Raw genomic sequence first — 13838 nt, 5'->3', positions numbered from 1 at the left:
AGCTGGAGGCGGCTACAGAAACCTCTAATAATTCCCCAGGTTACCGAGCTCTTTGGGGCTTAAATCTCTTCCTTGCAAGAGTTATCGTCTGTCACCCACCAAAAGCTAATCCTCTTTTTTCTCACTCTGCCTCTATCTTCTCTCCCCCCACCCCCCCAGCTCCGTATGAGTGCAAAGCACCTTTAATCTTCATTTCAGATGTACTTTTCACGATGTTGCAGATGTGTTATCTGCAGCTGACAGTATTCACCACCTATTTCTCCTTAAAGGACACTGCTTGACCTTGTAACAGCTTCCATGCCTCTAGTTTTAGACGCTGAGCATTTCTATTTGAATGGATCACAAGTAATCACTCTTCTGTATCCATTATTAGCAGAGAACCAGCTACCCAGAGAGCTACTGCTTTGTTTTTTTTTTTTTCCTCCAAATGCAGCATTTTTCCCAGGCAGAGACATATTATGGCAATTCAGACACTGACAACTGTGTAAATCACACCCAGGCAAAAGTTATTGATGACCTCATTCCGGCAAGGTATTATATGATCAGACTGCCCCACGGTATTTTGATCATCTGAGAGCCCTGAAATTGAAAGTTGCGAGCTCCATTTTGCTTGGAAATCTAACAAAAGGTTTTATCTGTGACAAAAGGCACTTGGAACATTTCTCTTAAATTATCTTATTTCACACCAGCAGTAACAAATACTTGTTTGCCTTTATTAATACGCTCTCCCTGCCCATAACCGTTCCCATTTTTCTAATTTTGAATTTAAATGCTTTCGAGTTATTGATCCCTTCTGCTAGAAATCTTTTATTCTGCTTTTATTAGTTCTTGTACACAGCCTAATTTCAGAGAGATGAGCGGTGCATCCAACATAACCACCCTCCTGGCAGACCTGTCTCCCGGGAGCTGACGTGATTAATATTTCCCATGCAACAGAAATCACATTCTTCAGACCCAGCTTCTCCACACTGCCGGCGCTCCCTAAATTGATATTCTCACATCTTTTATTAAATGATATAATTAGCTGATTCCTTCTCGAGTGCCTTCCAAAATAGGTTGTGAATGGTCACCAATAAGGGAACAAAAACCAACACTCAAGGCATTGAGGCACTCAAAGAGGATCCGATTTTCCTCGGCCGTGCCAAGTCCCAGCTAACATAGGCAGATGCAGTGAATAAATAAAAATAAAACCACAAGTTAGCCATAAAGCAGGAAGGCAGCAGCCTAGCTGCACGGCGGTACTCTGCGGGCTGGGCGTGCTAACCCCGGCAAACCCATGTGCGGGGGGCACTCTGCAGCAAACCTAAACTGGAATGATTCAAAAAGGCCGAGCCAGCCTGCCTGATGAGAAACACACCACTTGAAGAAAGCCTCTCCCGGACCCCTGGTGCCCCTCCTCGAGCAAAAACCTGTAACGTGAAACCCCCGTGCCCTGCACAATCCGGCATGCGAGCGTAGCAGCACGCATGGAAATCCATTTAATGCACGGCAGCCGGCGTGCAGAAACACGCCCTCAGTGCCAGCACGGACAGAGCAGACCTCGGGCCCAAATGCTGCTGCTGCTGCTTAACCCTACAGACAAGGTTTCCACAACGACACCACCGGGCCCTCTCCTTCCCACTACAGCCTGGCTGAGCAGCTCATCCAGCTCGGAGTACTCCGAACACACTGCAAATGCTCCAGGTTCTCCATCCCTACAGATTGCTCCTTGTCAATTTAAAAAAAAAAAAAGCAAACAAGGATAAAAAAGCACCACCAGAGCATGTTCAGCTGGCTTTTGAGGGGCCGGCTTGCTGCTTGGCTCCTACAGGACTCGAAGCAGATGCATTTTCTGTGCAACTGGTAGGGCTCGCCTGCGGGATGCTGCCCTTCAGCACCACGGATCACGCTTTCTGCATTTTAGGCAGTTCCGTGACTATGGTAAGGAATATTTGTGCAAAGTCCCGAAGTGCAGTTTTGTGTTCCGTTTCAGAAGCCCGCTCCTCCAACAGAATATTTCAATTTCCTCTTGCAAACTACCCCTTGGGTTCGCCTTATCGGCGTTCAGATACACAATTCACAGCTCATCTGGAACAGGCTATTCACGGAAATTCTGCTGAAGCGGCTGTCTTCCTATTAGTTATGTACAGAAGAAAGGCTTTGGCCTCGATCCTGGCCCTGCTGAATTGAAGTGCAAAAGAGAAGATCTCCGAAGCACGGGACATGAAGGCATTCCCACCCAGCACCCGCGGCCCTGCCGGCTTTGCCTGTAATAACAATCGCTCTAACGAACAGAGGGTAACGGCAAGTCCGGCTGGATTTGCAATTTCTCTTAAACGCTGATTGCTGATTACATGTGAATTCCTACTGCCATAAGACATGAAGATATGTTTCCAGCCTTTCAAGTTGTCCGTAAGAGCTTCAAACTAGAGAGGTTTTCATCTGCCAGGCTGCGAGGGGAGGAGGTCGGCTGGAGACTTCTGAATGCTCAAGTTAGCCACTTAATGAGGCGGCGTATTCCCAACTAATGGCTCTGCTCAGGGACAAATTGCAACACCAAGGAAAGTATTAGCATAAAGACTTATCAAGTGAAAGACGTGCTGGAGCAGAAACATCCCATCTTTTCAAAAGGGGATGCAGGGCACCAAGAGAGCGCGGGCTGGAGGGATTAGTGGCTGCCCATCCGTGCCTCCCCGCTGCCAGCGCGGGGCTGACCCCGGAGCCCCACCAGGAGAGGCGGTGGCACCTCCCCAGCACGTCCCCTCCGCTCGCTGCCACCACCGGAAGGCCACGCCACTGGTGAAGGCTCAGGTCCCCAGCGGGCTTCAGAGGATTTTTTCTTCTTTGTCATTCAGAGGCTGTGAAATATTCGGATTACACCTAGTAGGACTGGACATGGACATCAATGCTGGAAAACATGGAGAGAGACCTGAGCAGTCCACGAAAAAATGGGACTGTGACCATGAACTTCCATTGCAATAAATCACTTTTCCTTTTGCTCCTCGGTGTGATGCAAACCGGCTTAATTCATGGCTGATGTAAGTGCAGGACTGCTCACCCCAACCATTCCTCAGTCCCGACTCTCCACGGACAAATCCATCATGTCGAGTTTAAAGTTAAGAAAAAAAAAAAAAAAGTCTGCTGAAATTTGCTTTCATTGTCATTGAGGTTAGCACGTCCAACCCATCCTCAGCAACAGCCCCTGAAAAACATCACTTTTTTCTTTAAATGCAAACCAGCACTGCCACACGAGGCACCGAGCCAGCAAGGCCCAGCAGCCCTGGGCCCATCACAAGCCCTGTGCAAGGCAGCAGCCACCCGTTGAGGGAACTCACAGCCCCAGGAGTTATGTCCTCACCAAAAAAATCAGTGATAAATACGCAGGGAGAAGGAGAGGCCTTGGAACAAGCTCCGGGCTTTCCTTTCCAGCCCTCCATCTGGCACAGCAACCATTATCTGCCATTACAACAGGGATTCTGGAGGAGGACCTGGATGAGAGCTCAGCATCAGAGGCTCCCATCCCATCCCATCCCATCCCATCCCATCCCATCCCATCCCATCCCATCCCATCCCATCCCATCGCTCCCCGCAGACACCCCGTGGTCGTGCCCAGATGGAGGAACCACCCTGAAGTTCCCGCACCAACTGCGCCACAGCCGTTTCAACGAAAACACAATGGCAACCTGCAAGGAAAGAATCACACCTTTTAACTAATGAGGAGGCATCCACGAGTGAATGTTTTTAACGTAGCAGTCGTACTGTTTAAGCCTGCTCTCATCTGATCTAGACACTACGAAGACAAACAGAAAATACATTTCTTCACGCTGACCCTGTTAATAACCACTTCTCAAGGGAGTAGAAGAACCGTAACGAGCTAACACTATTTGTTTATTTGGAATTCAATAGCTAGACTTATTAAAAGAAATATCCCACCCAGCACTGACTGCAGAAGACATCTGTGGCGATGTGATGGAGCAGGAGCACGGGGCTGGGGCGAAGGCTGAGCTCCGGCACGAGGAGCACGCTGCCGGGGAAAGGTGCTTCTGCCTCCTGGTCTTTAATGCCCACGGAGAGCTAACAAAGCCCGCACAGCTTCCAGAGCGGGGCTGTGGGCAGCTCTGAAAAATTACCTCTGGGAATCTAAAATCCAATTCTCTGCCCTTTATGCAAGTCTCTCCCCCCAGCAGCTCCCGGTTTTGAGCGTGCTGTGCTGGATTAGCTCCCTGCCCTCTCTGCCCCCGCACACACAGGTCACTTCAGCTACCGTTTGCTCTCAAATCCAGTTTTAAAGTGGATTAAAACAATAACAATAATACTATGCAGAAGGTTATTTGTGTTGGAAACTCGCTGCCACGGGTTGCAAGCTCCCCTGTAAAAGAGATGGGGCTGCAGAGGGTGAGGAAGGGTACCCGGCACCCACGCGGGGCACGGCACTGTGGTTACGCTGCGGGGCACAGCCTGCACCAGCGGCACGAAGGACATACCTCTGCCGCGACCCAGTGGGGATCAGAAAGTCTTCGAAAATAAAGCGTGGGACACAAATAACCCCGGGACATCAACATCCACGTCTCTGGTCAAGGCCAGCCGGGCAGGTGACCGGGGCAGGGACCAGCCACAGGCTGTGGGGCTGGCAGGGAGGGCCCAGACACGCTGCCCTAGCTCGGGACGCACAGCACCAGCACGCACGGAGCCCCACGCAGGACTGTAACGAAGGCACAGGTTCCCCAAGACCCCCTCCAGCTAATTGCTTTATCTTTCTTACTTCTCTTTTCTCCTTTGTGAGAACCCCCCACAACGCGCAGCAGGGCTGGAAGCCCTGCCTTTCTCCCCTTCCTCCTCCTCCTCCTCTTCCTCGTCCTCCTCAGCTGCCCACGCCGAGGAGCGGGGTGGGATGGGGACGGGGACAGGAGCGAAGGCAGCGCCTTTGCTGGAGATGTGGGGATGGAGCCAGCTCCCAGCCACACTCTTCCACGAGCAAATTCAAACATAAGAACTTAAAAAGACCTAAACAACAACAAAAAATATTACGCCAATCTGCCATTCTTATGTGAGGGAGGAAAAAAAAAAAAAAAACTCACACCATTTGGAAGCGGGCTATGTTTGCTCGGCACTTCCCATCTTTAGGTAATTAGTGTAAAGGGCTTCCCAGGTAAACCTAAGAATAAACTGCAGATTTCGAGAGCCACGCTTCTCACTGCGGCGAGCTTCCACGGCGCACCCAGGAGATGCTGAGCTCCACCCGGCCCCCCTCCGGCACCGCTCTGCTTCAGGCCTTCAGCGCCAGCTGCAAGTCAGGCTGCGTCCACATCGGAAAAGATGCAAAAAAAGGACAAGCAAGGAACGTCGAAAACAAACACTGGCCACCGTGAAAGCCTCAGATACGCAGCCTGACCCAGCCCCAGGATCCTGCTTTGCATTTTCAGCGCTTCTTTACATCGTGTAGAGGAGTTTTCTTGGCTGTTAACGGAGACGGTGGCACTGTGCATCTTGCCGGCAGCAGCCAAACGGGTGGTCTGGCTGCTTGGCTGGTGCTGGGGCTGCTGCATCAGCTCCCCTTGAACCAGCCTCATGCCTGAGTCTGTGCTTGCAAAACGGTGTTAACAACTGCCCCTGACACAGCAGCTCCCTGTAAGTGGCCTCCGCTGCCCGCAGAGCACCCGCACTGCTCCTGATGCCAGGGGAGGGCTGGGCACAGGCAGGGCAGAGGAGGAGAGAGGTGATTCAGCAAAGGCCAGCGGAGAAGTTAGCAGCCGCAGGACTCAGCACTAGGCTTCCTGTACGCCACACCAGGCTCTAGATCACTAACCTGATACTCATTAAATATCATGAACGAGTCAACAACAACAACCAGCGTGCACCAGCTTCTTCTTCCAGCGAGATCTTCCTCATTCGCCTCCCTGCAGCCCAGGGTTACCATCAGATCAGCATATTCTAACAGGAAATTATTTTATAATCCACCCAGGCCTTGCAGCAACCAAACCTCACCCGCTGGCCGTGGCCATGCTGCTGTAACGAACTGCTCTGCGGTGTCAGTGACCAGAGCTCTGCAAGCCTCAGGCTGGGAAGCTGCACCTCCCGAACAGGAGAGCCAGGCTTGCGCAGGGCACGCCCCCAGCTCGGAAAAGCTGCCTGTTTTCTGAGCATCCCCCCCTGCCCTCGATGCGGGTCGGTGCCTGTAGGGACATCCCCAGGAACAGCCCCAAAGCGAAGGGACTGAGCGAGCCCCAGAGCAGCCCCAAAGCAAGGGCAGTGGACACCTCTCTTACCCCACAGACCGAGGTTCTCCCAGCAGGCGTGGAGACCTCCAGGCAGCACGGTGTCACAGATTTCACTGCCAAACACCGCTACGAGCATCTACACCCTTGCCTTCCCCTGCTGTCCTGCCGAGACAGGTCTGAGCTCCTAGTCTGGTCGTTCCTGTGGCCAAACGGTGCTGGATCGAGAGCTCTGCAGGGCGCCTGCCTGCACAGAGCATCCTCTAACCCCAGCGAGACGAGCAGAGGGCTCTCCCTCCCCTGAACCCACGCCTGGCACCCGATAAGCCCCGCGAGGCCAGCCACCACGTCCTGCGGCGCCGCTGGCTCGGCTCAGCGTCTTCAAAGGGAGCTTTTTTCCCCCGTGCCACTGCGGATGTCTTCTTGCCTTGCGAGGCTGCGCGGCGCTGAGCGAAGCAGAGCGCGCAGCAGCGCGAGGAGAGCGGCCAGCGCCACGGGCACCGCGCCCGCCCTGCCCCGTCACGGACCGCGGAGGGGATGGAGATGAACGGGGAGGGGGGGGGGAACGATAAATTAACGCAGGAACACTCTGAATCACCTTTTGTAAGCGGCCGCAGTGTAAGAAGCACCTTTCCCTTCCCTTATTCAGGCGGCGAGAAGTCACCGTGACATATTGGTGTGTAGGTGTGTGGGGGCTGGCTCCTGCGGGGAGGGCGGGCGGGCGGAGGGTGCTCTGTGCGGTTCACAGAAACGAAGCAGCACAAGATGTACCAGTTGCTCTGGTAACAAAGCCTTTCTTTTTTTCTTTTTTTTTTTTCTTCCCCTAAGTGAAACATCATTTTAAGCATTTTCCAGTTCAGGCTTCCTTGCCCGTGTGGCCAAAAGCAGGCCCCGTTTCAGAAACGCACACACAATTTGAGGCAGCAAGGGAAGGACTTTTTCTTCCAAAGATAATCCGACATCACAGGGAAGCTGATAAATCAAGGTCACTGTTTTTCACCCTCTGATAAAGCCGGCATGCGTTACCACGTATCAGCGTGCCAGCCCAGCCCCTTCCCGCAGCCCAGTAAGAACCGACTGAAGCACAGAAACCATCCCGCAAGCTGGTGGCCCCATAAGAAGGGGTGACCCCGTCGGGCTCCCCGACACAAGCAGCCATCCCAGCAGAAGCAACGGCTCACTACGTAATGCCGTGCTTGTGGTACGGAAGGATTATACAGCGGCTTGTCAGCCGTATGCTCAGTCACACAGCCCTTGTGTGACCTTGAGGGTGCAGAGCTGCCTCGTGGGGCGGGCGTCCCCCGGGGTGACCCCGTACCTGGACACGGGTGTGAAGGGTCCCAGCCACGCCACAACCGCCTTGATACGAGGGAAAGAAGAGCCCTGGATGGGGCACATCTGATCCTTCCTGCTTTATCTGCTCTGCTTTCCGAGCAAGGCACAGGCAAGGAGTTTTCCCGTTTCAGCCCTATGGAGCAGGCCCCAGGTTGTTATACGGAAAGCTGGGGAACGACCCAAGCCAGAGAGTGCTGACACCCTGACACATTTGCCTCATCTGCAGCGACCACCAGAGCGTGCCAAGGGACAGCTACACACACACATGCAGCAAAAGCAGGCTCTGAAGAAGAGGCTGGAACCAAAAAGGGACCGCAAAGGATACGGTGCTAGACAAACACCTCTGGCTCAAGTTTAATGAAATGAACCAGGTGTTACGAGAAGGTGGGAAAAAGCAAATGCTTAATGAGCCCGTTCAAACCCAACAGCTGGCTGCTGTGGGCCAGAGATGCAGGGAGCTCAGGGCTCTGTGTTCCCCAGGACAGCGGGTGCCGGTGCTGCAGGGCACCAGGGACTGCAGGACGGGCGCCCAGAGGAGGGGGACAGCGGCAGCAATCAGCCCAGGAGCAGCGCCTGCAGCTTGCGTGCGTGCAGCACGGCCTCTCGAGCAAGTCCCAGCAGTCGGCCCTCAGCCATAAAAGCTGTGTACACGGCTAGGATTAATTCTTTACAGCAACAATCCGCAGGAAACGATAATTTTGTGCAGCGTGGTAACTTCTTCCACTGGGCTAGAAGCAACAGCGATTAATTATCAAACTATTGACCATCAGTCTTTCAGAAAGAGAGACAATAAAACAACTGATTATTAAAAACAATTAATGTCATTCTCGACTCAAGCTAATTATTTGAACTGCTAGTAATGACCTGGGAACCTGCAGAGTCTCTGTTCCCACCAGGGCTGAGCCAGACCACGGGCAGGCTGAACACGGAGCAAGCCTGCACGTGAGTTCTTCTCTTACACCTCCCCTCCAAAAAGCTTAGAAGAAGAGAAAAAAAAAATCTTTGCCTTTCTTTAGCATATCCACCAGCTACTCATTCAGCAGGGGGACGCACAGCAGTGCCCAGGGAGCACAGAGAGCTGGGGACGCGCTGGGTACCGTGGAAGCACACAACCAGCACCAGGGAGGGCAGGACCACGTTATCCCAGCTCTTTTGGCATCTGCAGACTCAGGGACACCATCACCAGGAGGCAGCCACGTGTGGCTTTTTGAATTTCAAGATACTTCTTTCACTTTCTCATACCCCTGAACCTCAACATCTTCATCTACTGGACCGAACTGGGGGTTCGCCTCCAGATGAATCCGTTCTGGCAAACACAAGTTGGGTAATGAATAAAAGAACTGACAGAAGACCTTGGGATGCGTTTCCTCATCCTTTTGCCCCGTATGGGGCAAACGGCCACCTAGCTTGGGCCTGAAAGCAAAAACCAGGATGAAAACTGGGCTTCAAACCTAAGCTTCCAAAACACTTTTCCTCCCAGCAGATGCTCCCATGTTGGTGCTCAAAGGCACGGCGATGGCTGGCGGGGACAGGGACGCCCTGCGGCCAGGTGATGGCCGGTGGCACCCCGCGGTGTCCCCAGTGCTGCTCTCTGCCACCCGTGACAGCGGAGGAGCGTGCACAGGGACCCTGGCCATGAGTCCCACGTGCCCTGAACGAGAGCACAGAACGAGGCTGTGTAACGGCTTAGCGATTATGTGGCATTTACCAGCTAATTAAACAATCAATAGTTATTGTGCAGTTACGGAGCCAGCCCATAGTGCCGTATCTTGTACCCTTTAAAATAAAATCTTGTACCCTGTAAAATAAAAGCCTCCCTAAAGCTGCGAACGGAGAGCCACATCCCCAGCGCACCCAGCAAAGCCAGCACGCTTGGTGTTAGCACACGTCGCCCTCCTGGTGGGGCTGGGAGGCTGCAGGAGGACGCAGTCCTAGCGTCATTCACCTCCCTGTTCAACGCTGTAAAACCATATGCGAGATGAGAACATTAATGGTTACCATCTGACCTACCTACCGATTTTTATTTTTTGGTTTAATGCTGAGAAGACTGGCATCAGAACCCTGCCGTGGTGATGCTGGGTACCCGAGTGGTGCTGAGCACAAGTTTGCTCCAGGAGTTTGCTCCCACCTTGCTGCACGTTGACAGGGGACTCCCGGAGTGACCAAAACAGCTGCCTAAAAACATGGGGGGATCGCTTTATTTTGTGACATATTCAGCGCACGATAACCAGCCCGCTGAATGTCTTCCTCCAGCCTTGCACCAACCCGCTGGGAGGGTGTTTGTGAGGAATCTGGTGTTATTTCCCTTTCAGCTCACGTGGTCAGTGGTGGTCGGCATGCCAGCAGTTGCAGCCCCGACAGTGTGATTTATTCAGGCAGTGTAAGTATGCTCAGTATGCAAGGCCTTTTTGCTTGCTCTCTAATGCAAAGCAGAGATGAACGGTAGTAATAATATTCTGCAACGCAAAAAGCCTTCCCTCACCCTTCCAATAATGCTCTAAAGCATTATCAAAAGTCTTTGCGACTTCTGCATTTACAGTTTTGTTTCCAGTCATCAGCTACCTGCTAAAAACAGCAAGGCAACGGCTTAATCCCTGAAGTCCAAAGCACTGTGTATCTGTTAGCCATTTCTTTTAAGCGTTCAAAAAAACCCAGGAACACAAAAATCCCATAGCGCAACAATGCCTTGCACTGGAGCTAGCAAGATCTCAGCCCTTTATCAAAGACAATTCACAATCCGTACCATTAGATGCAGGATTATTAGAAAATAAAGAACAGCTTCCAATTCAATTAGAGAGAGAAACCATCACCAGCGCGGTCTCTCACTAAAATAAAACCCAAGCTAGTCACAAGAGCTCGCTGAGCAAGGAACGTTCTCTCTGCAGTTACTGCTGGTTGCGGCCAGAGGGGGGGCAGAAGGACGGGTCCTGATGAGGGCTTCCCCAGCCTTCGGGTCGCACCGATGTACGGCTCTGCGCCCTCTCCCTTGAGCTGTGCACCTCCACACCAGGTCCTTCCAGCACCGGGGACCCCAAACAGCCTTGCTGTTGACCTCTGAGCTGTCCAGGGGATGTGACTGCTTGGAGACCTTTTGCTCCTAGGTAAGGGCAACCTCAAATGTGTTTTTTTAGAAGGGAGCCAGAAGGTCTAAGCGTCTTGAAAACCGATCCATTTGTTTTGCTTTAAGAGATAAATACAGCGGTGGTATCTGGAGGAAAAGAATCGCAGAGATCTTATTTCCATGCTAGGTTTTAGGGTGGGACACCGTAAACAGTTATGTATGCTTTCTATCAAAGTCTTCTTCTGTTTATAAAGTGGATACAACTCCAAGACTTCAATTTAAGAGAATCTGAACTCAGCCTTAGCCTGAATTCCTACCTCAACACTTACTAATTGGGTTTGGACAGCAGCTTTCCCCCTCCCAGTCACCATCCTGCCTGGCACTGCCAGCGAGTGAATCACACCGGGACAATCTGATTGCTCCGGCACATTAAAAACAGCGAAAAGGAGGATTTTCTTTGTACAAGAAGGAGAAAAAGAAACACGGGAGCGTTCAGAATATATTACCTCCCCAAAAGCCTACAGCTGAACGCTTCTGGATGGTTCTTCCCCCCTTTACGATCATACATCGAGGCACCAAACAAACCACTGCAACAGGAAACACGCGCAGTGGAGCTGTGCGGAGAGCAGAGCAAACATTAGATAGTTTATTTCCCTTTTCTGCTTTCCACAAAAACACGACACTTTCAAAAGGCCATTAAAGGTGCATAGTTTCCACTGATTGTTAGAAATGTGCCTAAGTTAAAATTAGGTCAACCCTCTGCCATTATTTTAGTGGCTGAGAAGAAAAACAGGTCCGAGCCCAGCTCCCGGGGCTGGCCTCCGCGCCCGAGAGCGAACAAGGGCACCACGGCCACCACCGTCCTGCGGGGAACACAGCCCCGGGGCGAGCACCGAGGGGAAGGCTCCCGGAATACAGCCTTGGTAAGAAGGGGGCTAGAGGGGGGGCTGTTTTGTTTGGTTTTCAACTTATTCCAGTTCAAAAACTGACACGTTTTCAACCCCAGAAGTTGCGGTTCACCCGCGGTTCACTTCAATCCTTCTGTCATGGAATTGATGGAATTAGCCCGCGGCAGCGGGAGGATGGGGAGACCAGGATCAGAACAAATAGCTCCTGACAGGTGGCTTTCTAAGCACCCTTTTCTCCTCTTCGTTAGGGCCAGCTCGCTGCCTTTCACTGCGTGACAGGCGAGAGTTGTGCCTTCCCGCTGACCAAGGCGGAGCACGTGGATATACTCCTTTCTGTTGTCAAAAGGGAACGTGGGCAAGACAGGCAAACGGGATCTCTGTGTGCACACACGCACAAGTGCAATGTAAATACAGATCTAGTGCCCACACACACAAATCTTTGGAGAATGGGGCCCGTGGGGTTACTATCTGCCAGCAGACCTGAAATATTCAGCAAATTCCATGTGCAACTTGCCAAGAAACATGTTTACAGCATACATTAAGCGCAGATAAGCCCAGACTCCAAAATAATTCAACCCCTGCTAACCCCACAAGAATCATCCACAACAAAAAAAACACCAGGATTACAAATTCTGGAATTCCCTCACGCCAAGAGGTGATCGGGACTGGCGATGTGCTTTAGCAAAGGACGGACACTTTAAACGTTTCAGGAAAGAAGCTCACGGGTTTATAATTTTGTTCTCCACGGTCTCCTTTGTACTCCCATTTGGAGAGCCGCTGCCAGACGTTTGCAGGAGCTTGAAAGCAAACCCACTGAGCGCCGCGGTTGTCCTCCGGCAGCAGGTTTCTGCCGAGCAGCAAGCGGCAGCCAGCCTGCGTGCCATAGCCCCGCGGTCCCGGCAGAGCACCAGCCTGAGCAGGCTCCTGGACCATGATACAGCTCTTCTGAAGAGATTTATCTATGAAACCCCAGACTCCCCGCTCCCTCCCTCAGCACAGGATCCCTAAAAAGCGACTGGGGGAGAGGCAAAGAAAGCAATCCATTTTTTAGCGACAGCTTCCGAAGTAGTACAAATTGCTATGGTAGGAGCCCCACGTGCTGCGCAGAGCTCGAGCACATGACAAAAAGCCAAAGCCCAGCGAGGTTTTTGTCGGGCCTGACACTGCCGGAACCTAACGAGGCTGGTGCAGTGGGATGCCCCATGTTCAGCACACGGCCAAGGCGACCAGGATCACTTCAGACACCGGCGTTAGCCTTACCTTATAGACTTGCCCATACGTGCCATTGCCAACAAGCTCCACCAGCTCAAAGATTCCTGCAGGATCCTAGGAGAAAAGGAAGAAAAAGCATTTAATAAGCTGTACTTCTAATTCTTCAAAAAATAAGCATTCTATAAAGAGAGACCGATGTTTTTCTGACAAACGTTTTGAACATTTTGAAGTTCTCTAACAGCCCAGGGATCAGCAGCATCACAGTAACGTCGAGCAGGGACGTTAACCCACCCCGTGTGGCGAGCCAGCCCCGCACCAGCCCCGCAGGGCCAGGTCCCAGCAGCGTTTGTGTAGCTTGCCCTGAGGCCTGGCGCATCCTGGCCGTTAACCTTCTGGCCTGTCCGACGAGCACAAGAGGACACACAGAGCTGGCAGCTGGCACCGAAGCACACCCAGAAGCCCTGCACACCCCTTCGCCCCACTGGCGAGGCAGCGGTCACACACGTGCACACGTAGCAGAGCACGCACCGGCACTGCCCGAAGCCAACATTCGCTACGAGGTATGAGGGAGGGTGGGGAAAGAGTAAACCGGCGCTGCTATTTTCTCCCCTCGCCGGGTTTTCCCCGTCCAGAAGCTCTATTTATGCTTCTCTGCTCCTCCTCCTCTCCCCACACTCACCGCTCCATCTGGGTCCGTGCGATCCCCCACAAACCAGGTGGGCACGTGGCGGTGCCCGGGGCTCTGCTCCCCTCCAGCCCACCCACGGGTGTCCTCCCTCCCTGCTTGCTTCTCACCCGGCCTCACAGGACATTTGGGCCACCAAAAGCCACCAAGCTGCAGGCGGCACTCGGAGGCTCTGCGGGGTTTTGAATCACTTCTGCTACGAAATGACTCAAAGGCCCAGTGAGCAAAGGTACCTGCGGTCTGACAGCAGGCAGCCGGGCGGGTTAGCTGCCACAGGAGGAGGAAGAGCAGCCTTCGGAAGCATCCCTTGGGAGACAGGCGAGGGAAGCCCTCCATCACCATGCCAGGTTATGGAAAGAGAGGTTGCATTCATTACAAAGCCGGGATCAACTCAGAACGACGTCTGGGCCCTGAAGTCAAACACTGGGTCTTTGTGAGCAGCT

The 13838-nt window shown here is 52.7% G+C and overlaps 1 protein-coding gene across 4 annotated transcripts in view; it reads right to left on the bottom strand.

The window, feature by feature from the left end:
* The window catches only part of TNIK (TRAF2 and NCK interacting kinase), a 157118-nt gene that overhangs the window by 118554 nt on the left and 24726 nt on the right, over window positions 1-13838 (bottom strand). For all 4 annotated transcript variants that reach the window (XM_083847906.1, XM_083847908.1, XM_083847910.1 and 1 more), the window contains exon 2: window positions 12759-12824. In XM_083847906.1, the coding sequence (XP_083704032.1) occupies window positions 12759-12824 (66 nt within the window). The remainder of the gene's footprint in view (window positions 1-12758; window positions 12825-13838) is intronic.

Source organism: Anser anser (assembly GCF_964211835.1).
Source record: "Anser anser genome assembly, chromosome: 9".
Lineage (NCBI taxonomy): Eukaryota > Metazoa > Chordata > Aves > Anseriformes > Anatidae > Anser > Anser anser.
The sequence above is the reverse complement of the archived record's forward strand: the minus strand, read 5'-3'. Positions and strand labels throughout refer to the sequence as shown.